At 38.6% G+C, this 27,025-nt stretch overlaps 2 protein-coding genes, 1 non-coding gene and 1 pseudogene across 3 annotated transcripts; 1 reads left to right on the top strand and 3 right to left on the bottom strand.

Annotated features, from left to right (window-relative positions):
- Positions 1 to 1,415: 1,415 nt before the first annotated feature.
- LOC138437378 (endogenous retrovirus group K member 9 Env polyprotein-like) lies at positions 1,416 to 14,299 on the bottom strand (annotated as a pseudogene).
- Positions 11,986 to 12,279, bottom strand: LOC138931506 (deoxyuridine 5'-triphosphate nucleotidohydrolase-like). The gene has a single exon (XM_070292325.1). The coding sequence runs from the start codon at positions 12,277 to 12,279 to the stop codon at positions 11,986 to 11,988; it is 294 nt and encodes a 97-aa protein (XP_070148426.1).
- Positions 14,300 to 16,308: 2,009 nt separating the features above from the next.
- LOC138437379 (lysozyme C, kidney isozyme) lies at positions 16,309 to 22,809 on the top strand. The gene is made up of 4 exons (XM_069584598.1): positions 16,309 to 16,966; positions 18,573 to 18,737; positions 20,590 to 20,668; positions 21,904 to 22,809. Exons 1-4 carry the CDS (start codon positions 16,831 to 16,833, stop codon positions 21,968 to 21,970), a joined length of 447 nt encoding a protein of 148 aa, XP_069440699.1. The 5' UTR covers positions 16,309 to 16,830; the 3' UTR covers positions 21,971 to 22,809.
- A 1,802-nt stretch (positions 22,810 to 24,611) lies between these two features.
- LOC138438390 (U6 spliceosomal RNA) lies at positions 24,612 to 24,714 on the bottom strand. Its single transcript, XR_011256329.1, has one exon. It is a non-coding gene; the product is annotated as a U6 spliceosomal RNA (small nuclear RNA).
- Positions 24,715 to 27,025: the final 2,311 nt, after the last annotated feature.

The following is a 27,025-nucleotide window of genomic DNA, read 5'->3' as shown; positions in this document are numbered from 1 at the left end:
GATGAGAGCTATCTTAAAAGTCCTTTTAGGTCTAAAAGTTCAAGTCTTCAATATATCTATTCCAATTGTGAGTCTGAGCCAGTGAGTCTTTTTCATGGCTTAAAACCAATATTAGGGCTTACAAGAGCTTAAAACCAATATTAGAACTTATACTATTAGGATGCAAGAGCTGTCCCTTAAGAAACCGTAGGCCTCTCAAGATGCAGAGCCACTCCAGAGAAAGCCTAAGAAACAAAGACCTTCCTTGTCTCAGGTGACAAAGAAAGCTCTATGTCTTGCAAAGTGGGACACCTTACATAACTGACCTCCTAACCTATGCTACCAGAAAGGTGATACTGAGAGGAGAATTTTTCCTTCACAAACCAGGCAGCAAAGGTAGAGGCCCTAAAGGCCTCTTATGACCTGAGACACTTCATTAAGACAAACTTCCCTGACAGCCAGCATGGTTGGACAAAGAGAATATTGCCTGTCCCTTCATGTCTTAGGCTGCTAGCTGGCTGGCTGACTAACTCCTGATGCAAGCCTGACAACCTGCACCCCCCCAACCCCACAAAGGGAGTATTCTCACTGGTGACAAAGCCAAGTTCTCAGAAGAGAAAACAAAACAAATGGAGATTCTCATCTTATGGTTTTTCATCCTTATGACAGATGACAAAGGAAAACGTAACTCTTCCTGCGAGGCTAAGAGTCAGTAACCATAGGGGCTGATTAACAAACACAAATTCACAAGAATCAAAATTCAAGGTCTGTTTTCACAAATGTTTTTCTTCTGCCACTGTGAATTTGGAAAGGAAGGGAAAAGGAGAAAGTTTTATCCTCCTCTCTTGTCTGTGCACTACAGAGAAAGAGCTGGGAGACTGACATGGTAAGAATCTGTACCTTCTGCTGGTCTGCTGTCTGTTATCCCATATTTCAACTGCAGTCTCCAGGGAGAATGGAGTGTTCTAGCCTTTCACGGTCCCATCCTCCTCACCAGAAACTGTACAGGGGGAAATGTTTGTTTCCTTTCACTATTTTAGGTTTTTGGCTGGGACTCTGTAACAAAAAGACAGCTTAACAAGAGAAAAGGAAATGATTATATTAACATGTACATCTCATATATACTTATGAGAAATGAAAGTGATGAGTAACTCAAAGAGGTGTATAGGACTTGGACTTACAGATCATCTTAACCAAAGAACAATATATTTTTAGGGGAACTACAAGACAGAGGCAAAGAGCACTGGGCTTCCAAGGGCAGCAAGTAGTGGTACAATAAATACATCAGAAACTAATGGAAAATAATAGCTAGTCAGTATAGGTTGTTTTCCAGAGTTCTCTAGTCCTTACTGCCGCGGCCAGCACAAGCAAGAGTCACACCTGCACAGGGAGAGAACGGAGCGTCCCCGCTAAGAAAATAAGAGAGAGACAAAAGATGGGGTTGAGAGGATCAGACCAAAATGGCTGATACCTTGCTTTATTGTGCTGCGGTATATATAGGGTAAAGTACGTGACTTAAGGCACTCACAAGGTTGTTTTTTAATCTCAGGATACAATCACCAGACCCTTACCATTGTATATAGAACACAATCAGAATATCTATCTTCTATGAAGTATACACAATAAGATAATCTATCTTCTATGAAATGTTGCCGAAACCAAACATCTTGGAGCCTTAAGGGTTATAAAAACTCTTGAGGGTGGCGGGACAGGGAGCTTAGGCACGTGTCCTAGGGCCCGGCATACCTGCCAGGGAGCTCCCAAGACTTAACCCTTCACGGGTCGTCCCCCGCAGCTCCCCTCTCTTTATTTTTTAAAAGCTCCATAAGATGTTGGTGTTGCAACATGTTTTTATGTATTAAAACTCTCATATGTAAAAATTCTTTAACAATGCTACGAATAAGGCAAGGAGCTAAACAAATTATGATAAGCACAACAGTCAGAACCGCGCCCATAGCAATTATACTTCGCCACAGTGAATGAAGGCTAGGAAAGTTAGAAAATAAATTTTGTAAAAAATTATCGACAGTATCAGCTATATTCAAAGTAGCTTTTGGAGAATTTTCGATGTCAAGAATTTCATTGTGCAATTGTAAAAGATCTAAAGAAACATTAGTATTAAACCAAATTCCTTGTAGATGTTTTTTCACCTTATCCCACGGAAAGTCAGAAGTATTGTAAGGCTTTTTTGTAACACAAATCCATTTATAATTAGCATGGCACTGAATTTTCATGCGAAAATTAATGCTCTGAACTTGTTCTCCTAGAACTCTAACTACATCATATAAAGCTGATAATCTATCTTCTATTTTTTTTATCTATATCTTCTTGAGTTCCCATTACTTTAGTAACATTATATGACAAGGAATCTACAGTATGAGCAGCTTGAATGGATTGTGCTAAAGATACAGAAGCAGTAACAGCAGTTGCTATAAGGGTGATTAAAGATACTATACCCAGAATAATCAGGCTCAGACCTCTTTTAGGACAGCTAAGAGCCGTATTAATGCGTTGTAACAATTCTAAAGCAGTCTCATCATACCATTCTTCAGTTATTTCAACAGGTAACATTACAAAAGCAGGTTGTTTTACTATTATAACTTGTTCTCCTTTGGCTACACCTCTAATGTAATTAGTAAGTATGCAATTAGAACAATTTAAATGATAAATATTCAATGACAGTGTTATTTCCATATGGCCTTGTATCAACATGAATGGATAAGGAACACAAGCTCAGGGATATAAAAATCCTGTAACTCCCACATCACCATATTTGCTCCCACTAATATTGGGCTGTAAATATAGACTATTGCCATGACCAAAAGCAGCCAAAAGTTTCCATAGTTCTGTCTGATATATAGGAGCAGTGTTTACAGAGAGAATGGGTGGATGCTGTCCTCGATATTCGGGGAAATCAGGTGTTCCTCCAGGTGCCCAGTCCCATAAAAGGGTGGTATTGGCATTGTTGATGTTATACACCGATGCAATTCGTGCTCGACATAAAGTCCAAGGAGTGTCTATTCCTATGCTGATGCTTAAATGTTTGTCACAAAACGGAATGTCGAGGGGTCCGGTTCCGTCACGGTACGATCTCTTTCCGGTTTTTTCATCAATGCCTGAAATAGTCACTCGAGGATAGGATATATCAGCTGACACCTGTATACAATGAGGATGCTGTGATTGATAAGAAAAGCACATAGGGTATTGAGTAGTAAGACCATAAAAGGAGATATTGGCTTGCTGAGGAGAAATGTGAATATCTGATTTTCCTCCTAAAAGACTTGTATCATTAACATATACAGGTACTGTTTCTTTATCCCATCCTAAGGATTGAATCATAGGCGGATCAGGAATGTATGCCCAAAAAGCCGCAGCCGCCCCGTTTTGTATCCGCTGTAACAATAATAATAACATGATCAGTATATTAGTAGGTGTCACTGGAGGTTGTACATGAGCCTCATTCCAAGCATATCGCATCAGCGCCTCAATTTGCCTCTGGGTAGGCAGCTCACTCGTGGGCTCGCTCAGTGTCATGCGTTGCATTTGATGTGTCAGGGAGTTCCTCTGCCGCGCGTACCAGCCTTTCCGGAATCCAGCGCGGCGCTTCGGCATCCTGTGGAAAAACACAAACATGCCCTCGTCCCCATATTAGTACAGGGTCTGGCCCATACCACAGATTGGTAAGTGGATCCTTCCATCGTACAAGTGGTTTTTTGCATGAGGATCGTTCTCCCCAAAAACGCTGGGCTGCTGAATTGCCTTCTGCGTCTAAAGTGAAAAAATTTAAAACATAAAGAGCATGGTTTCATATTGTCCTGGAGGTCTCTGAGATTGTCCTCGTTTCTTTTAATTCGTTTTTCTTGTTTCCTCTCTGATTCATTTATTTCTACCATTCTATCTTCTATTTCACTAATCCTATCTTCTGCCTCCGTTATTCTACTATTTGTTGCCTCCAGAGTGTTTCTGATCTCATTTATTGTGTTATTCATTATATTTTGACTCTTTTTTATTTCTTCTAGGTCCTTGTTAAACCTTTCTTGCATCTTCTCAATCCTTGTCTCTAGGCTATTTATCTGTGATTCCATTTTGATTTCAAGATTTTGGATCATTTTCACTATCAATATTCGGAATTCCTTCTCCGGTAGATTCCCTACTTCTTCCTCTTTTGTTTGGTTTGGTGGGCAACTCTCCTGTTCCTTTACCTGCTGAGTATTCCTCTGTCTCTTCATCTTGGTTATATTGCTGCGTTTGGGGTGGCCTTTTTATATTCTGATAATTTGTGGAGTTCTCTTTATTATGGAGCTTCCTAACTTTGGGTGGGGTTCTATCAGTGGCTTGTCAAGGTTTCCTGGTTAGGGAGGCTTGTGTTGGAGTTTTGGTGGGTGGAGCTGGGTTTCTTCTCTCTGGAGTGCAATGGAGTGACCCGTAATGGGTTATGAGACATCAAAGGTTTTGGGATAATTTTGAGCTGCCTGTATATTGAGGCTCAGGGGAGTGTTCCTGTGTTGCTGGAGAATTTGCGTGGTATGTCTTGTTTTGGAACTTGTTGGCCCTTGGGTGGAGCTTGGTTTTGAGAAAATCCTTGAGGAGATAATAGTTGAAAACTTCCCTAAAATGGGGAAGGAAATAATCACCCAAGTCCAAGAAACACAGAGAGTCCCAAATAGGATAAACCCAAGGCGAAACACCCCAAGACACATATTAATCAAATTAACAAAGATCAAACACAAAGAACAAATATTAAAAGCAGCAAGGGAAAAACAACAAATAACACACAAGGGGATTCCCATAAGGATAACAGCTGATCTGTCAATAGAAACTCTTCAGGCCAGGAGGGAATGGCAAGACATACTTAAAGTGATGAAAGACAATAACCTACAGCCCAGATTACTGTACCCAGCAAGGATCTCATTCAAATACGAAGGAGAAATCAAAAGCTTTACAGACAAGCAAAAGCTGAGAGAATTCAGCACCACCAAACCAGCTCTCCAACAAATTCTAAAGGATATCCTCTAGACAGGAAACACGAAAAGGGTGTATAAACCCAAACCCAAAACAATAAAGTAAATGGCAACGGGATCATACTTATCAATAATTACCTTAAACGTAAATGGGTTGAACGCCCCAACCAAAAGACAAAGACTGGCCGAATGGATACAAAAACAAGACCCCTCTATATGCTGCTTACAAGAGACCCACCTCAAAACAAGGGACACATACAGACTGAAAGTGAAGGGCTGGAAAAAGATATACCACGCGAATAGAGACCAAAAGAAAGCAGGAGTGGCAATACTCATATCCGATAAAATAGACTTTAAAACAAAGGCTGTGAAAAGAGACAAAGAAGGCCACTACATAATGATCAAAGGAACAATCCAAGAAGAAGATATAACAATTATAAATATATATGCACCCAATATAGGAGCACCGCAATATGTAAGACAAATGCTAACAAGTATGAAAGGGGAAATCAACAATAACACAATAATAGTGGGAGACTTTAATACCCCACTCACACCTATGGACAGATCAACTAAACAGAAAATTAACAAAGAAACGCAAACTTTAAATGATACATTAGATCAGTTAGACCTAATTGATATCTATAGGACATTTCACCCCAAAACAACGAATTTCACCTTTTTTTCAAGTGCTCATGGAACCTTCTCCAGGATAGATCACATCCTGGGCCATAAATCTAAACTTGATAAATTCAAAAAAATCGAAATCATTCCAAGCATCTTTTCTGACCATAATGCATTAAGATTAGATCTCAATTACAGGAGAAAAACTATTAAAAATTCCAACATATGGAGGTTGAACAACACACTTCTGAATAACCAACAAATCACAGAAGAAATCAAAAAAGAAATCAAAATATGCATAGAAACTAATGAAAATGAAAACACAACAACCCAAAACCTGTGGGACACTATAAAAGCAGTGCTAAGAGGAAAGTTCATAGCAATACAGGCATACCTCAAGAAACAAGAAAAAAGTCAAATAAATAACCTAACTCTACAACTAAATCAACTAGAAAAGGAAGAGTTGGAGAACCCCAGAGTTAGTAGAAGGAAAGAAATCTTAAAAATTAGGGCAGAAATAAATGCAAAAGAAACAAAAGAGACCATAGCAAAAATCAACAAAGCCAAAAGCTGGTTCTTTGAAAGGATAAATAAAATTGACAAACCATTAGCCAGACTCATCAAGAAGCAAAGAGAGAAAAATCAAATCAATAAAATTAGAAATGAAAATGGAGAGATCACAACAGACAACACAGAAATACAAAGGATCATAAGAGACTACTATCAGCAGTTGTATGCCAATAAAATGGACAACGTGGAAGAAATGGACAAATTCTTAGAAAAGTACAATTTTCCAAAACTGAACCAGGAAGAAATAGAAAATCTTAACAGACCCATCACAAGCACGGAAATTGATACTGTAATCAGAAATCTTCCAGCAAACAAAAGCCCAGGTCCAGATGGCTTCACAGCTGAATTCTACCAAAAATTTCGAGAAGAGCTAACACCTATCCTCCTCAAACTCTTCCAGAAAATTGCAGAGGAAGGTAAACTTCCAAACTCATTCTATGAGGCCACCATCACCCTAATACCAAAACCTGACAAAGATGTCACAAAAAAAGAAAACTACAGGCCAATATCTCTGATGAACATAGATGCAAAAATCCTCAACAAAATTCTAGCAATCAGAATCCAACAACACATTAAAAAGATCATACACCATGACCAAGTGGGCTTTATCCCAGGGATGCAAGGATTCTTCAATATCCGCAAATCAATCAATGTAATTCACCACATTAACAAATTGAAAAATAAAAACCATATGATTATCTCAATAGATGCAGAGAAGGCCTTTGACAAAATTCAACATCCATTTATGATAAAAACTCTCCAGAAAGCAGGAATAGAAGGAACATATCTCAACATAATAAAAGCTATTTATGACAAACCCACAGCAAACATTATCCTCAATGGTGAAAAATTGAAAGCATTTCCCCTAAAGTCAGGAACAAGACAAGGGTGTCCACTTTCACCACTACTATTCAACATAGTTCTGGAAGTTTTGGCCACAGCAATCAGAGCAGAAAAAGAAATAAAAGGAATCCAAATTGGAAAAGAAGAAGTAAAACTCTCACTGTTTGCAGATGACATGATCCTCTACATGGAAAACCCTAAAGACTCCACCAGAAAATTACTAGAGCTAATCAATGAATATAGTAAAGTTGCAGGATATAAAATCAACACACAGAAATCCCTTGCATTCCTATACACGAATAATGAGAAAGTAGAAAAAGAAATTAAGGAAACAATTCCATTCACCATTGCAACGAAAAGAATAAAATACTTAGGAATATATCTACCTAAAGAAACTAAAGACCTAGATATAGAAAACTATAAAACACTGATGAAAGAAATCAAAGAGGACACTAATAGATGGAGAAATATACCATGTTCATGGATTGGAAGAATCAATATAGTGAAAATGAGTATACTACCCAAAGCAATTTACAAATTCAATGCAATCCCTATCAAGCTACCAGCCACATTTTTCACAGAACTAGAACAAATAATTTCAAGCTTTGTATGGAAATACAAAAAACCTCGAATAGCCAAAGCAATCTTGAGAAAGAAGAATGGAACTGGAGGAATCAACTTGCCTGACTTCAGGCTCTACTACAAAGCCACAGTCATCAAGACAGTATGGTACTGGCACAAAGACAGACATATAGATCAATGGAACAAAATAGAAAGCCCAGAGATAAATCCACACACATATGGACACCTTATCTTTGACAAAGGAGGCAAGAATATACAATGGAGTAAAGACAATCTCTTTAACAAGTGGTGCTGGGAAAACTGGTCAACCACTTGTAAAAGAATGAAACTAGATCACTTTCTAACACCGCACACAAAAATAAACTCAAAATGGATTAAAGATCTAAATGTAAGATCAGAAACTATAAAACTCCTAGAGGAGAACATAGGCAAAACACTCTCAGACATAAATCACAGCAGGATCCTCTATGATCCACCTCCCAGAATGCTGGAAATAAAAGCAAAAATAAACAAATGGGATCTAATTAAAATTAAAAGCTTCTGCACAACAAAGGAAAATATAAGCAAGGTGAAAAGACAGCCATCTGAATGGGAGAAAATAATAGCAAATGAAGCAACTGACAAACAACTAATCTCAAAAATATACAAGCAACTTATGCAGCTCAACTCCAGAAAAATAAACGACCCAATCAAAAAATGGGCCAAAGAACTAAATAGACATTTCTCCAAAGAAGACATACGGATGGCTAACAAACACATGAAAAGATGCTCAACATCACTCATTATTAGAGAAATGCAAATCAAAACCACAATGAGGTACCACTTCACACCAGTCAGAATGGCTGCGATCCAAAAATCTGCAAGCAATAAATGCTGGAGAGGGTGTGGAGAAAAGGGAACCCTCCTACACTGTTGGTGGGAATGCAAACTAGTACAGCCACTATGGAGAACAGTGTGGAGATTCCTTAAAAAATTGCAAATAGAACTACCTTATGACCCAGCAATCCCACTTCTGGGCATACACACCGAGGAAACCAGAATTGAAAGAGACACATGTACCCCAATGTTCATTGCAGCACTGTTTATAATAGCCAGGACATGGAAACAACCTAGATGTCCATCAGCAGATGAATGGATAAGAAAGCTGTGGTACATATACACAATGGAGTATTACTCAGCCGTTAAAAAGAATTCATTTGAATCAGTTCTGATGAGATGGATGAAACTGGAGCTGATTATACAGAGTGAAGTAAGCCAGAAAGAAAAACACCAATACAGTATACTAACACATATATATGGAATTTAGGAAGATGGCAATGACGACCCTGTATGCAAGACAGGGAAAGAGACACAGATGTGTATAACGGACTTTTGGACTCAGAGGGAGAGGGAGAGGGTGGGATGATTTGGGAGAATGACATTCTAACATGTATACTATCATGTGAATTGAATCGCCAGTCTATGTCTGACGTAGGATGCAGCATGCTTGGGGCTGGTGCATGGGGATGACCCAGAAAGATGTTCTGGGGAGGGAGGTGGGAGGGGGGTTCATGTTAGGGAATGCATGTAAGAATTAAAGATTTTAAAATTTAAAAAATAAAAAACTAAAAATTAAAAAAAAAAAAAAACACATGAAAATACCAAAAAAAAAAAAAAAAATAAAGAGCATGGTTTAAGGCGTTCTGCGGTGAGGGGCTATACAGTTCATTCCCCTTTTTTTGTTTTAATAATTGATGTTTAAGGCGTTGATGGGCTCGTTCCACAATACCTTGTCCCTGTGGATTATAAGGAATTCCTGTTTTATGATGAATTTGGAAAGAAAGACAAAAACGTTGAAAAGAACGGCTAGTATAACCAGGTCCATTATCTGTTTTAAGGGTGTGTGGGATTCCTGAAGTAGAAAAGCAAAACAGCAAATGTTGAATACAGTGACGTGTCGATTCTCCAGTGTGAAGGGAGGCCATGAGAAAATTGGAAAAAGTGTCAATAGAGACATGAACATATTTAAGACGCCCAAATTGAGGAATGTGAGTAACATCTGTTTGCCAGAGGTGATTAGGGCGTAAACCTCGAGGGTTGACACCATATTGAGGGAGAACAAAGAATTGAGGACAAGTAGAGCAAGATTTAACAATTTGCCGTGCAGCTTCACTGGAAATTTTAAATTGCAACCGTAAAGAATGACTATTTTGGTGATGTAAATCATGGGATTTTCGGGCTGCATCAATAGCTGATTGAAAAAACACTTGTTTAGTAAGAACGTCCGCAGTGTGATTGCCTTGTACCAGGGCACCAGGAAGGGTGGAATGTGCACGAATATGTCTAAAGAAACAGGGGTGTTGGCGGCAATGGAGAACCTGTTGAATCAATGTAAATAAGTTAAGAACTTCAGGAGAGGTGGTGCCGATAATTGGAACAGTTTTAATCATCTGTAAGGCACCGACCACATAGGAGCTGTCTGTAAATAAATTGAAGGAAGTAGGTACTGTTAGCAACGCTTGGTGGACTGCAAATAATTCCACAACTTGAGCAGAAGAAAAACTGGTTTGTGCGTAATAGGTTTGATGGTTAATGATTAAAGCTGCAGTTCCATTAGAAGATCCATCTGTAAATATAAGTGTCGCTTCGGGAATAGGTTGTCGGCGAACTATTTTTGGAAAAATAAAGGCATGAGAGCTAGCAAATTGTAACAATTTATCAGAAGGGTAATGATGAGTAATCCGTCCCGGGTAATTTGCAAAAGCTATAGACCAATTATCTGAAAATTGAAAAAGCCAATCTTGTTGTTCTAAAGCATAAGGAACACAAATGAAGGGGGGTTCCATACCAAAATATTGGATGGCCTCGTGACGTCCCTTTGCTACAATTTTTGCAACAAGTTCATAGTAAGGGAGCAGATGTTTAGTTGGAGTAGCAGATAGATATATCCATCGCAAAGGTTTATCTTGATAGAGAACCCCTGTGGGTGCTCGGGGGGTAGGAAGTATATACAAACCCCATGATCGTTGGTAATCACAATAAGTAATCTGTTGTTGTCTAATAGCTTCTTCTATTGATTGTAAAGCAGTTCGTCCTTCTAAAGAAAGTGTTCGGGGTGACGCAGGGTCAGAGTCACCTTTAAGGATGTCAAATAATGGCTGCAAGGTATAAGTGGGTAATTTTAAGTAAGGGCGTATCCAATTAATGTCTCCTAGAAGTTTTTGAAAGTCATTTAGAGTTTTCAAATGGTCAGTCTGCAGTTTTACTAATTGGGTATTATAAACGCGAGGGTATAAGGAGAAACCCAAATAATTATAAGGAAAATGAGTCTGAATTTTTTCATCAGCAATAACAAGACCATTAAGGCTTAAATGTTGTTTTAGAATCGAAAAAGCTTGATACAATAGATGTTCGTCAGCATGAGCTAGTAATATATCATCCATATAATGAACCAAATATAGCTGAGGAAAACGTTGACGAACCGGAGCTATTGCTGTAGCAACAAATTTTTGGCACAGCGTAGGGCTATTAGTCATTCCTTGCGGGAGAACTCTCCATTGATAGCGTTGCATAGGCTCTTTAAAATTAACAGAGGGTAAACTGAAAGCAAATCTTTTGCAATCTTGAGGTGCAAGAGGAATAGTGTAAAAACAATCTTTTAAATCTATAACAATGATATAGGATTTATCAGGTATAGCAGAAGGAGTGGGCAACCCAGGTTGTAGGGCTCCCATATGCATCATTGTTTTATTTACCTTACGAAGATCTTGTAGCAATCTCTATTTTTCAGACTTCTTTTTAATAACAAAAATTGGGGAATTCCAAGCAGAGGTAGAGGGTTCAATATGCCCAAGTCTCAGCTGTTCCTGCACCAGCTGTTGTGCGGCAGAAAGTTTTTCCTGTGTTAGGGGCCACTGATCGACCCATACCGGTTCCTCAGATTTTCAATCAATAGGATCGGCATGTGTCACAGGAGAATCAGAGGTCCCTAGGGAAAACACCCCAAGCCTTTTCGGTTTTGATTAGATTTTAAATCAAGGGGCAAAATGATGCCTTGATGTTGTTTACCTAAACCTTGATTTGGAAGTAAGCCCTGATCTAACATCAAATCTGTCACAGTGGGTGAAGGACTATATAAATAAACACCCATTTTGCTCAATATATCACGCCCCCATAGATTAACTAGAAGATAGGGCAGAATATAAGGTTTAAATTGGCCTGTATGTCCATCTTTATCTTTTTAAGTAAGAAGGGATGAACTCTGTTCTGGATTGGTAGTTTGGCCAATACCCTGGAGAGTGGAAATAGCCATCTGTTTAGGCCATGTAGTAGGCCAGTATTTATCAGAAATAACGCTAATATCGGCCCCTGTATCAAGCACTCCGCGGAAAAGCTTACCATTAATGCGTAGCTCAAGTTCTGGTCGTGCCTCGGTAACATTTTGCACCTAAAAGGCATCAGAGGACCCGAAACCTTTATCTTGACGGTCTCGGTTAATTGTTTTTCCTTGTATGACTAATGGAACTAAAAGAAGTTGAGCTATACGCTGTCCTGCATTGATTACAATAATTTTGTTAGGAGCGGAGGCTAATATTTTTATCTCTCCTGTATAATCAGAGTCAATCACACCAGGATGAATAAGTATTCCTTTTAAAGATGCACTGCTGCGCCCTAAAAGCAGTCCAGCTGTCCCTGGAGGTAAAGGCCCAAACACTCCTGTGGCAAGGGTTTGGACCCCCATCTCGGGAGTTAATACTGTGTAGGAGGTGGCACAGAGGTCCAATCCCGCGCTGCCTCTTGTGGCTCGACAGAGGTCTGCAATGGTCCTTTTGGAACCTGCAGTGTTGCCCCATAACATTGTTTCGGGGCCAGGGGCTGGCCCCTCACCCAGTTTCCCGAAACCGGGGGCAAAGGATTACCTTGAACATCCGTTTTGGAACGGCAATCCCGCGCCCAATGCTTTTCTTTTTTACAGCGTGGGCACAAATTAGGAGTGTTAACAGGGCTTTGTTGTTTTTGAGGGCACACTGCAGCCCGATGGCCAGGCTGACCACAAACAAAGCAACCCGAATTACCTGACTTTTGAAGTCCTTTCTTGTTCTGGGCTTGCTGCTGGAAAAGTACCTCCTTTATGCTTTTTCCTTGTAATGCTGCTGCCATAGCAATGCCTTGCATGTAGGAGGGTCCAATGTCAGCACAAATGCGAATAAAATCAGACAGATCTCCCTTTTTTCGATAAGGTCTCAAAGCAGCTTGACAAGCAGAGTTAGCGTTTTCAAAAGCCAATTGTTTTGCTAACACCATCCCAGCCTTTTCATCTGACATTATCTTACCTATAGTATCTAAGAGCCGTGCCACAAAGTCCTGGTAAGGCTCATCAGGTCCCTGCCGGACTTTTGAAAGATCCTCTGTCTTAGTACTGGAGCTAGGAAGTTTTTTCCACGCCTGCCGAGCCGCATTTGATATTTGTGCATATGCACCAGGTAAGAAATTAAGTTGAGTATCAGTAGCCTGGTAAGGGCCTTCACCAATCAACATTTCATAGGAGGTCTGTATACCTTGCTGTCGGTTAACATCGGCTATACGAGCACATTGTTCAAAAAATTCAGATTTCCATAGTAAATAATCTCCCCCTGAGAGACATGCCCTAGCTGTCTGCTTCCAATCATTTGGGGGTAAAGCTTGAGTACCCAAATTTTCTATCATAGCAATGGTGAATGGAGCAGTAGGACCATATTGTGAGCAAGCAATCTTTAACTCTTTCAGTTGTTTAAAAGGCAGTGATTCATAATAACGCTGGTTGTTATTTTCAAAGACAGGAAAAGCAAGAGAAAAATCAGAGACAACCTCACCAAGTCGCTGTGCTTGTCTCAATGCCTTCTGTAGCGGAGACATGTTCTCAGACGGTGGAAGGGGCCCTGGAGGGGGATCGAGACCAGCCACAACAGAAGGAGCATAAGCAGGGGGAAGAGGCGGAGCAGAAGGAGATTTGGCATTGTTACTAGGAAGCTTGATTCCTGCGTTCTGTAAAGCAATAGTGAGGTTTTTAAAACATTCAACCAATTCATCTTTAGATGTTAACGCCCCTTTTTCTTGTGCTAAAAAACCCCAATCTTCTTGATGGTATTTAGCAGCTTCTTCGTCTAATTCTGCCTCATCTGTGGATGAAAGTAAATCATCATTATCCGAAGGACGCAATAAGTTAGAAAACGGAGGGTCGCTTTCAACCCCCTCGGGAACAGCATACCTGGGTTCCGAATCAGGAACATGGAGAGGATCTTTTTCCTGTTTTAATAAATTTCCTAAACGTTTTAATTCATCATTATCAAAGTCCAGGCAGTCACGGATTAGTGTCCAAAAGGATAAAGTTTCGACAGGGATTTTTTCAGGGCCATGTAAAGTATAATGAGTCCGGATTTGTTCCCCTACTTTCTTCCATGTCTCTAGATTTACTGTACATTCTCTGGGGAACCAAGGGCAAACTTCCTCGATGAATGAAAGAAAATTGATTAATTTAGGTTTAGAAACAGTAATTCCCCTATGTTTTAACATTACAGATAACATATGCACAAACAACTGGCGACTATGCGTCTGTCCCATATTTATACTCTCAACTATATACCTTACTACTCCTCCTCAATTTAATTCACTTGTTTACTCATATACTCACTCTTTTCAATTAATAAGAGTAGTGGCGAGGAGAACTGTCGAGCTCGAGCCCCACGTTGGGCGCCACCTGCCGCGGCCAGCACAAGCAAGAGTCGCACCTGCACAGGGAGAGAATGGAGCGTCCCCGCTAAGAAAATAAGAGAGAGACAAAAGATGGGGTTGAGAGGATCAGACCAAAATGGCTGATACCTTGCTTTATTGTGCTGCGGTATATATAGGGTAAAGTACGTGACTTAAGGCACTCACAAGGTTGTTTTTTAATCTCAGGATACAATCACCAGACCCTTACCATTGTATATAGAACACAATCAGAATATCTATCTTCTATGAAGTATACACAATAAGATAATCTATCTTCTATGAAATGTTGCCGAAACCAAACATCTTGGAGCCTTAAGGGTTATAAAAACTCTTGAGGGTGGCGGGACAGGGAGCTTAGGCACGTGTCCTAGGGCCCGGCATACCTGCCAGGGAGCTCCCAAGACTTAACCCTTCACGGGTCGTCCCCCGCACTTACTTGGGCCTAATATGTGTCTAGGGATATTGATGATTAATTCTTGCACAAATTTATGTGCTGCTTTCAGGAAAATAGGGGGAGAACAGAGAACTTTTCTTGGATCTTCTTCTTCTGCATTGCCTTCAGCTCAAAATTTTTCTTGTGTCAAAGGGGAAGATTCTTGGGGTGGCATATTCTGTTTTTTTGTTTTTTGGTTTTTGTTGCTGTAAAATTCCCTTGCTTTACAATGACTTTATGTTCTAACATGAAAACGTGAAGTAAGGCTTTGTCAGAAAGGAGTTCAGTTCAGTTCAATTCAGTTGCTCAGTCATGTCCGACCCTTCGCGACACCATGAATCGCACTCCAGGGCTCCTTGTCCATCACCAACTCCCAGAGTTCACTCAAACTCATGTCCATCGAGTCAGTGATGCCATCCAGCCATCTCATCCTCTGTCGTCCCCTTCTCCTCCTGCCCCCAATCCCTCCCAGCATCAGAGTCTTTTCCAATGAGTCAACTCTTCGCATGAGGTGGCCAAAGTACTGGAGTTTCAGCTTTAGCATCATTCCTTCCAAAGAACACCCAGGGCTGATCTCCTTTAGAGTGAACTGGTTGGATCTCCTTGCAGTCCAAGGGACTCTCAAAAGTCTTCTCCAACACCACAGTTCAAAAGCATCAATTCTTCAGTGCTCAGCTTTCTTCACAGTCCAACTCTCACATCCATACATGACCACTGGAAAAACCATAGCCTTAACTAGACAGATCTTTGTTGGCAAAGTAATGTCTCTGCTTTTGAATATGCTATGTTGGTTGGTCATAACTTTTCTTCCAAGGAGTAAGTGTCTTTTAATTTCATGGCTGCAATCACCATCTGCAGTGATTTTGGAGCCCCAAAAATAAAGTCTGACACTGTTTCCACTGTTTCCCCATCCATTTGCCATGAAGTGATGGGACCGGATGCCATGATCTTCGTTTTCTGAATGTTGAACTTTAAGCCAACTTTTTCACTCTCATCAAGAGGCTTTTTATTTCCTCTTCACTTTCTGCCATAAGGGTGGTTTCATCTGCATATCTGAGGTTATTGATATTTCTCCTGGCAATCTTGATTCCAGCTTGTGCTTCCTCCAGCCCAGCGTTTCTCATGATGTGCTCTGCATAGAAGTTAAATAAGCAGGGTGACAGAATACAGCCTTGACGTACTCCTCTTCCTATTTGGAGCCAGTCTGTTGTTCCCTGTCCTGTTCTAACTGTTGCTTCCTGACCTGCATTCAGGTTTCTCAAGAGGCAGGTTAGGTGGTCTATTATTCCCATCTCTTGAAGAATTCTCCACAGTTTGTTGTGATCCACACAGTCAAAGGCTTTGGCATAGTCAATAAAGCAGAAATAGATGTTTTTCTAGAACTCTCTTGCTTTTTCGATGATCCAGCAGATGTTGGCAATTTGATCTCTAGTTCCTCTGCCTTTTCTAAAACCAGCTTGAACATCTGGAAGTTCACAGTTCATGGAGTTAAGAATGTTATTTGCATGAGGCTTACTTCTAATAGCGAAACATTGATTTATAAATTAAGAATTTACAAGAGTAACCAAGAAGTTAGCAATGGAATTTGGCCGAACAACATAGTGTTGTACTATATACCTATCTGAACAACATGCAGTGTTCTTTTGTGGAAAGTGTATATAAAATAATCTTAAAGGAAAAAGACGAAGGCAACATACAGAAGGCACATAAAGCAACTTAATGAAAAAAGATTTAATGAAAGATTGGAATTCATTTTCAGTTGAGTCAAATGTTCATTCAGGTTTTTTTTTATACTTGCTCAAATTCATAATAAAATAGGAAAAAGTTCCACTTTTGGCAATAGTGCTAATCCCAGTTAGTCCTGAGCAATGTCTTTAAGTAATGTCATTTCACTATTTTATTGCAGATTAATTCTTAGGACGTCAGAATGTCCCTCTTCAAACATAAGAAAGAAAATTTTAAAGTTAGTGAACCAATAAACATTTCCTGTTTTCCGCATGTCTCAGAGGGTGGAGCTCCCAAACCAGTCGCATAAGAAGGAAGTGAAAAGATGTTAAAAAGCAGGGCCAGCTCCCCTGGTCAGCCTGGAGGTCTGGCTTCTCAGTCAACATGAAGGCTCTCCTTATTCTGGGGCTTCTCCTCCTTTCGGTCGCTGTCCAAGGCAAGGTCTTTGAGAGATGTGAGCTTGCCAGAACTCTGAAAAGATTTGGAATGGATGGCTTTAGGGGAATCAGCCTGGCAAACTGTAAGTTAACTCTTTTTCATCCTTTCAAATAGTTAGCCAGGTGTAGAACAGATACTAATAGAGGATGAACAAAAAGAAAGGGTCTTTGAGTGAATGTTTTTTCTTTCTTGGAGGGTTTATACACTTCAGTTCAGTTCAGTTCAGTTCAGTCGCTCAGTCGTGTCCGACTCTGCGACCTCATGAACCACAGCACGCCAGGCCTCGCTGTCCATCACCAACTTCCGGAGTCCACCCAAACCCATGTCCACTGAGTTGGTGATGCCATCCGAGCATCTCATCCTCTGTCGTCCCCTTCTCCTCCTGCCCTCAATCTTTCCCAGCATCAGGGTCTTTTCCAGTGAGTCAACTCGTCGCATCAGGTGGCCAAAATATTGGAGTTTCAGCTTCAGCATCAGTCCTTCCAATGAACACCCAGGACTGATCTCCTTTAGGATGGACTGGTTGGATCTCCTTGCACTCTGAGGGACTCTCAAGAGTCTTCTCCAACACCACAGTTCAAAAGCTTATACACTTACAATGGTTAAAAGTATCAACTTGTTCTTTTAGAATCAGATGTACCAGGTGAAGGAATGAGGCATGGTGGGTCAAATTCTACATCATTCTAAGCATGCAAGGTTCCCATGTACTCCTCTAGTGCTGCTAAATTCGACAACTGGCACATGTAGACTGACTATAAGATACATTTTAGCACCTGGAACATGTCTGTCAAGCCCTTGTTGTTTGACTCTAGCCATTTCTAATTTGGATCTTGGGTTCTGAATAAGGCAGTATTTTTCTCATTTTTAATCCCCCTAACATGATGTTGCACTTTTAACATCAAGGTTTTTTAAAAATTCCATTGAACTCTTAAAACAGGGACAGTAGAACTATTTCCCCTCAATCAATATCTATATAAGGATCCCTGAAATGCAGCATGAAATGACATTTTATTATTCTGACTCTAGTTCATTAATTATTTTTCATTTTCTTCCACAGAATTTAAGATGTGCCGTAAGGAAAATTTCCTTTGTATTTTAGTCCATATTTGTCAATGTCATCACTGTAGTTTTCGTACTGATTTCAGACATTTCTCCTCCATAAATATTTTTGAATGAGTTAGCCAATTGCTAGATGGATGGATGGATGACCCAGCCTTTCCTATTCTATGATTCTTGCCTGCATTATAATTTGATACCCAAATTCACTTTCGGTATCATAAATTTTCTTTCTCCCAGAAAATCCTTATTTTTTTCTGATAAAAAGCATTTTTCCATTAGCATATGCATCTGCTGCTAATGACCAAATCCACTCAACAACTCTGTTGATTTTTGTGTTCTAGGCTTAATCCTACCTGGGTGTTAGTAGTAAGGAAAGTGTAATAGCAATGGAAGATATTTTTAAAAATATGTTATCTTTTTCATTTGTATTACCAAATCATTTGCTAATAAAAGAATTCTCTGAAGGGACCTTTAACACCAAAGTGTTAAAACACTTTACAAGTAAAATGCATCTTTATACTTGTAAAGTAAGTCATTAGTAAAATAGAACTAGTTAAGTAGAACTGATTATGCTATGAACTGTAAGTCACATGATTCACTCTTTATTACTCAAAATATGTTTTTTTCAGGGATGTGTTTGGCCAGATGGGAAAGCAGTTATAACACACAAGCTACAAACTACAATAGTGGAGACAGAAGCACTGATTATGGGATATTTCAAATCAATAGCCACTGGTGGTGTAATGATGGCAAAACCCCAGGAGCAGTTAATGCCTGTCATATACCCTGCAGCGGTAAGACAAGATAATGTGGAGTGATGGCACAGGACTCACCTGGTTATACCTATTGAGTTATCCAAAAAGTTCGTTCAGGTTTTTCCATAAACATCTTATGGGAAAATTGGAACAATCCTATAGGTCAAGATTCAATAGAAATAAAAAAATCTTGAAGGGTTCATCAGGGACCTATAAAAACTCCATTTTAATATCTAGAAACTCTATTCTCCTCCTCCTAATTTCTTAAGTTTCTAATCATAAAAGTTTGCTGTTTGCTAACATACAGGAGTTGCTGGAATGACCTATCACTTTATGGTAACTGGACGTATTGATACTTTGTAAAACAATGCCATTCCTCCTACTTTCCTTGTTTGGGGAGGATTAGTGATAATTTTGTTGGGTGGTCTTTTTTAAAAAATCTACCTTCCTTTATTGGAAAACAAAAGAATTACTAGTTAATCAAAGTGGAGGAATATGCGTGGTATTTTTAAAAAATTGTTTTTACTTTTTACTATAAAATATTTTAAATATATGGACAATTAGAAACATTACTATAATAAGCATCAATATGCTCATCACGTACTTTAACAGTTGTTAACATTTTGGCATATTTACTTATGTGTGTGTATATATATATATATATGTATATAAACTTCTTTTTTGCTGAGTGATTTTAAGGTGAATTAGAAACATTATGACATTTCATTTATAAATTCTTTAGAACGAATCTCCAAAAACACAGCTCCTATATAAAAATTGTCATTCTAACAAGTTAATTTCTAAATTTGCTTAATTGAGGTGAAACAAGTATTCTATTGATTTCCTTTTAAAATAGAGAAAGCATGTGGAATCTTAAAAAAAATTTTTTTTAATTTATTTATTTTTTATTGAAGGATAATTGCTTTACAGAATTTTGTTCTTTTCTGTCAAATCTCAGTGTGAATCAGCCATTGGTACACATATATCCCCTACATTTTTTTTGAACCTCCCAAAGCATGTAGAATCTTTAGTGCCTGAAATATTGGAGAAATATAGCAGAATTGATACTGCTAAATTTTTAAATATTACAAATCCTAATAGTGAAGATGAGTCTAAGAATATACTTTTGTATCCAGTTAATTTATTTAAAAAAATTTGTATTCTGGAATAACCTGTTGTCATTGAATAAAAATTCTTACTACCCAGACATGTATGACCATTGGGAAATTTTAGTATCCACATGTTCTTTTGGAATACACAACAATCCCGGACATGAATGTAAAGCTATATTATACACATTTGTACCCACATAACAGAAGTGAAATTGTACTATATTCACTGCTTTACAATTTTGTCTTTATTACACAAAATTATTTTTGTCAACAAATACCAATCCTTATTGTTTATTAAAAATGAATAGATTTTCACAATATAAATACTCTATAATGTATCCACCTAACTCTTACTGTTAAACATTTAGGCTAGTTCCATTTATGCCCTTATTAATTGGTATGAAACAGTTTGTATACATATCTTTCAGTACATCTCTTATTATTTCTTTAGAATCAATTTCCAGTGTTGAATTGCTGAGCAAAAACCTGCTAGACCAGTTTCTGCTTGTTTGTCTTTTTTTTTTTTTTAATAGTTCCTAGTAAAAAGAAAACCTTCTATCATGCTAATTAATAATTCCAGAGCTTCCAATGACTTTGGTAAATGAGAAACAGATGCCAAATGGGATGGAATGAAGAGTTTCTCCCAACATAAACAGATAAACAGACCCTTAAAAATTATTTTAGTTGTTCTTTCCTCAGCCTAACAGAATAAAGCTGGCTGAGTCTAAACTTAACATTTCTATGAATGTTATTTTCACTTCTCACCACCTCTTTTTCAGCTTTGCTGCAAGATGACATCACTCAAGCTGTAGCATGTGCAAAGAGGGTTGTCAGTGATCCACAAGGCATTAGAGCATGGTATGTGTTTTTTTTTCCCCTTTCAGTTTATTGAGATGTAATTGACATAAAGCACTATATAAGTTCAAGGTGTATAGCATAATGATTTGACTTACATCAGAAAACAGTATCACAATAAATTTAGTGAACATCCATTATCTCACATGGATACAAAATTAAAGAAATAAAAAAATTTGTGTGTGTGGTGAAAATTCTTAGGATTTACTCTCTTTTTAACACTTTTCATATATAAAATATAGCAGTGTTAATTATATTTATCATGCTTTATATTTGTTTTTGCTCTTTAGTCACTAAGTCCTGTCTGACTTTTGTGATCAATAAACTGTTACCTGCCAGGTTCCTCTGTCCATGGGATTATTCCAGGCAAGAATACTGAGGCAGGTTGCCCTTCCCTCCTCCAGGAGATCTTCCTAACCCAGGGACTGAATTTGTATCTCCTGCATTGCAGGCAAATTCTTTACTGCTGAGCCACCAGGGAAGCCCCATGCTGCACATTATATCCCTAGTATTTATTTATCTTATAACTGGAAGTTTGTAGTACCTTTGACTGCCTTCATCCAATTCCCCTTCCCTCACTCTACCTAACCACAAATTTGACCTCTTTTTCTAAGACTTTATTGCTTTGTTTGTTTGTGTTTGAAATATAATGGATGTACAACACTATGTTAGTTCCCATTACAGAGTGTGGTATGTGTTAAGTATTAAAGGAGAGAGCTGTTTTATCCTATTGTTATGAAAGAGGTGAGAGAATATTTCCAAAGATCAAAGTATGGTACTGAGAACTGAAAATTGCAGCTTTGGATTCATGCTAAATGGTGTATAACATAGGAACAATCTACTTTAACTGATTCAAAATCTTATTCTTTTACTCCTCAATTTATTTTTGGGAATTTCTAGAGGTTTTAAGATTCTCCACCTTATACTAATTCCTTGTCATATCTTGACATTATTTTTGTAATTAAGTAAATATGGAATGCACTTTGCATTTGTGCTGTGAACTACACAGGACTCAACATTTGTACTCAGATGTTCTGTGCCCCAGCGAAGGTTTGGGGGAGATGTGAAGTCCTTGGTATACATGTCTCCAGTTAATAAATAGCAATACTTGGATCTGTCTGTAGCTTTTATTTCATGTATTGATAAACTATGTTGTTTCCCCAAAGGACTTGAAATATATGTAATACAGTGAAGCTGTGTTTCAACCTTATTATCATTTGTTTCATCTTTCTCTACAGGGTGGCATGGAGAAGTCATTGTCAAAACCAAGATCTCACCAGTTACATTCAGGGTTGTGGAGTGTAATGCTGGAGTTTTTACTTCAACCCATTTTGTCTCTTTTTCATATTAAGGAAGTAATAGTTGAGGGAAAGGTCATACTTTCAAACAAATAATGTTTTTTTACAGAAGAAGGATCATGTGGTCTTTTAAGATACTTAATGTTACTTCATGTATTTATTATTTGATATTAGGCCCACAGTGTATTTCAGTTTAATAGACCTAATGCTGGTGAATATTTGTCTAAAATCTTAATTATCAAATATATATCCAGAGCATTCAGTTCGTAAAGAAATAGCACAGACTTAATCTTGAATCATACAAGTACTCCCCAATATTCAACAAAAATATAGCAAAATAATATCTTTAAGCAAACTGATCTTAGGCAAGATCCCACCTGTGTAGTAGGCATGTAACACGGTCATCTGTTCAGTCATCTCCAAAAACAGTAAAAGATAATCACTCTTTGTTGGGCAATATAAAATGTTAAATGGAGCAGAATGCCAAATGACTAAAAATGAAGAAAGCCTGATTTAAGAATTTTGTTTTCATAAAGTGTGACCTTTGTTTTAAATGTTGTCTTAAAAATGTTGCATTTACACAGCTTTAAAAATAAGCTCAGAATTTATGTCAATCACTTTTAGCCCTTTTAAAGAACTCAATTGTGCATCTTGCTGTCATGAAGGATATAAAGATGGATTAGATGAGCTGTTGTTTTTTCTTAATGTTATAAGCTTAGTTTCATGCATTATGACAAATTCAGAGGCAGAAGAGTTTGTAAGTATTGAAATCATTGCTAGTTAATCACAGGTGTGAAATCATGAATGCTATAAAAAGTACATTTTCAGTAAAAGCTTTGCAATTTATACTTTGTCTTTCTTTGTTAAGTCATTTAGTGTCTCTGAAAAAATACATACATATATATTTGAGAAAAAGATTATCTGACACTTAGTATTTCCTACATCCTCACCTGTACCAAAACAGCTAGATTTTTTTCTGTGTGTATATTCTCTTTAATCATAGAATGCACATTCACATTAAGTAACATTTTTTCCTCAATGGATTTAATCATAAAGAGATAGGGTATATATCATCTTAAAAAGAAAGTTCTTACAAAACCCAGAAATAGCTAAATATTGCTGAAGAAAAATACATAAGCATGCTGATAGATCTCTATTTTTAAATTTTTTTAGCGGTGCTATTAGGTTTGTGGGATCTTAGTTCCCTGACCAGGGATTGAACCTGCATCCTCCACAGCAAAAGCTTGGAGCCCTAACCACTGGACCTCCAGGGAATTTCCCGCACACTAAATTCATAAACACAAATCTCAAATGGGTCCTCTAATCAGCCTGCCCATCTTAGTCACTTCTCTGAAATCCTGTGTTGGTGTCCCAATTCCTCAAAATGACTGTCACTATTTACTTCTCTCATTTCAAAGTCCTGGCGCACACGCCAACCACTGGCCTTCCACACTCTGCCCGTGGTAGACGACCCAGCCTCACATTACACTGACAGAACAGAAGCAACTCATATAAAACCCTCCCCTCTTGGCCACCATAACAGAGCTCATGTCTTTCCGTGGGCTCACCCTCCCTTCCTTCCCCGTTATCACTGGGATGAAGGGCCTTGCTCCTGCCGATGGCAGTGTCTCCACATGCAGTCTTCATCACAGCCCTCCCCCTACTCCAGTTTAGGCTGAGGGTTTCCCGATCCTGAGTTTCTCCCTCTGTGCTGGATCATCCCCTTTACTGTAAGAACTGCCCTGGTAACCTTTCATCTTGCAAATAGCCCTGCAGGTACAACATCATTTTAGACTCCCTTTTACCGCAACTGAGGCTTCCCTGGTGGCTCAGACGGTAAAGCGTCTGCTGGCAATGCAGGAGACCTGGGTTTGATCCCTGGGTTGGGAAGATCCCCTGGAGAAATGACAACCCACTCCAGTACTCTTGCTTGGGAAATTCCGTGGACTGAGGAGCCTGGTAGGCTACAGTCCATGGGGTCGCAAAGAGTCAGACACGACTGAGCGACTTCACTTCACTTTACCGCAACTATCTTCCTGGTGGCTCAAGAACCCTGAAGCTTCTCCTCAGCAACTGTGGTGGTGGTGGTGGTTTAGTCGCTGAATCGTGTCCGACTCTTGCGACCCCATGGACTGTAGCTTGCCAGGCTCCCCTATCTATGGGATTCTCCAGGCAAGTATACTGGAGTGGGTAGCCATTTCCTTCTCCAGGGGATCTTCCCAACCCAGGAGTCGAACCCAGGTCTTCTGCACTGCAGGCAGATTCTTTACTGACTGAGCTATAAGGGAAGCCCACAACAGCTGTACCATTTTATATTTCCATGAGCCATGCATGAAAATTTCTAGACATTTTGATTAAACTTGTTATTTTCTCTTTTTCTTATAATAGCCATCTTGTTGGGTTTATAGTATGACATTCTGAACTATGATTTTATTGATGTATTTTTTCCTTGAGTTCTGTTTTTGCCTCTTGTAGTTTGACACTGTTGTTAGGCACATAAACATTAAGAATTGTTATGTCTTCTTGGAGAATTGACCCCTTTCTCATTAATGAATGTACTTCTCAGTAATGAATGTACTTCTCAGTAATGAATGTACTTCTTTATCAACTATGATTATCTTTATGTCATAAAATGGGCTTTCATGTCTAAAAATATGGAATGCTTCACAAATTTGTGTGTCATCCTTGTGCAGGGACCATGCTCATCTTATCTGTATCATTCCAATTTTTGTATATTTGCTGCCAAAGCAAGCACCAGCTGTGATTTTTAAAGCAACTCATCTTTAGCCAGTCTTTCTAAACCATTTAACAAAATTTTCTTTGTGTTTGCACTCATGTTTTGTTGGTTTACATAATATTAAGCTATGAAATCACAGGAAAAAGTACTATTGATGCAGTTTAGGAACACATGCACTGGGTCTCATGGAAAGTAATTAGTAATAAAAGTTCCTGGACATAAATGTGTGAGTAAGTCAGTTTTATAGACAAACTGTAATGCTAGGTTATGTGTTGTTGTTGTTGTTCAGTGGCTCAGTTGTGTCTGACTCTTTGCAACTCCCATGAATGGCAGGTTACGTGGAGGGTATTTTAATCAGTTCTTATCATTGGATATTCAGGTTATTTCACTACATTTTTTATTTGTATAAAGGATACTATAATGAATCTCTTTATAAGTAAATCTAAACGCATTTTCCAAAAAGCAGTTTCTTGTGGTGCTTGATTTAAGATGTATGAGCAATTTGTTTTTCTTTTTTTCTTAATTTTATTTTTTGTGGAGTTTTTCTATTTGTTTATCTGAACAATTGAATTTTTGACACATGATGTTACTCTCTAACCTTCACCACAGCTGTATGTGAAAATGCATATTTCTTCACATCTTTTTCAGTAATAGGTGCTTTAAAATATACTGATTTTTAGTGGTGAAAATTGGTATCTTTTAAAATATTTTGTGATTTTTTTTATGTTAGCTTAGCTTTAAACTCAAACATTAAAAAATATTGTATTAAAAAATTTTTTAAATGTTAGCGTGCTGTCATCTAGTGACAACTTTATGTAAGAAATAAAAGAATAAGTCATAATTTAGTAATTTCATCTTGTAATTGAGGAAACAATTAAGTGTATGCATTCAGACCCCAAGTAATACAACCAATTAAGGGCAAACTCAAGAGCTGACAAATCCAAGCCAGGCTCTCATCCAAGATCTGAAAGATTCTTTTCTTTACCATTGTTTCTGTTAAGTCACAGCAGTATAGACAAACCAAAAGATCAGATGATGATGAGAATATGCTCTGATTATTTTGATGAAAGCTTTAATAAAACCTTTCTATCTTTATGTTGAAAATCTTTCTAAATTTGCTTAGTGCACATAAAAACAGAAGGGAAGGAATTTTGTAGCAACATATTTTCTATTTATATACAGATTAATTAGGGAATATATTTAACATCTCTTTGAAGAGTATCAGTTCAGTTCTGTTCAGTCGCTCAGTCGTGTCCGACTCTTTGCTACCCCATGAATCACAGCACGCCAGGCCTCCCTGTCCATCACCAACTCCCAAAGTTCACTCAGATTCATGTCCATCAAGTCAGTGATGCCATCCAGCCATCTCATCCTCTGTCGTCCCCTTCTCCTCCTGCCCCCAATGCCTCCCAGCATCAAAGTCTTTTCCAACGAGTCAGTTCTTCGCATGAAGTGGCCAAAGTACTGGAGTTTCAGCTTTAGCATCATTCCTTCCAAAGAAATCCCAGGGCTGATCTCCTTCACAATGGACTGGTTGGATCTCCTTGCAGTTCAAGGGACTCTCAAGAGTCTTCTCCAACACCACAGTTCAAAAGCATCAATTCTTCGGTGCTCAGCCTTCTTCACAGTCCAACTCTCACATCCATACATGACCACAGGAAAAACCATAGCCTTGGCTAGACAGACCTTTGTTGGCAAAGTAATGTCTCTGCTTTTGAATATACTATCTAGGTTGGTCATAACTTTTCTTCCAAGGAGTAAGCGTCTTTTAATTTCATGGCTGCAGTCACCATCTGCAGTGATTTTGGAGCCCAAAAATTAAATTCTGACACTGTTTCCACTGTTTCCCCATCTATTTCCCGTGAAATGATGGGACCGGATGCCATGATCTTCGTTTTCTGAATGTTGAACTTTAAGCCAACTTTTTCACTCTCCTCTTTCACTTTCATCAAGAGGCTTTTTAGTTCCTCTTCACTTCCTGCCATAAGGGTGGTTTCATCTGCATATTTGAGGTTATTGATATTTCTCCTGGCAATCTTGAGTCCAGCTTGTGTTTCTTCCAGTCCAGCATTTCTCATGATATACTCTGCATAGAAGTTAAATAAGCAGGGTGACAATATACAGCCTTGATGTACTCCTTTTCCTATTTGGAGCCAGTCTGTTGTTCCATGTCCAGTTCTAACTGTTGCTTCCTGACCCACATACAGATTTCTCAAGAGGCAGGTTAGATGGTCTGGTATTCCCATCTCTTAAAGAATTTTCCACAGTTTGTTGTGATCCACACAGTCAAAGGCTTTGGCATAGTCAATAAAGCAGAAATAGATG

The sequence above is a fragment of the Ovis canadensis genome, chromosome 3, assembly GCF_042477335.2.
Source record: "Ovis canadensis isolate MfBH-ARS-UI-01 breed Bighorn chromosome 3, ARS-UI_OviCan_v2, whole genome shotgun sequence".
Taxonomy (NCBI): Eukaryota; Metazoa; Chordata; class Mammalia; order Artiodactyla; family Bovidae; genus Ovis; species Ovis canadensis.
The sequence above is the reverse complement of the archived record's forward strand: the minus strand, read 5'-3'. Positions and strand labels throughout refer to the sequence as shown.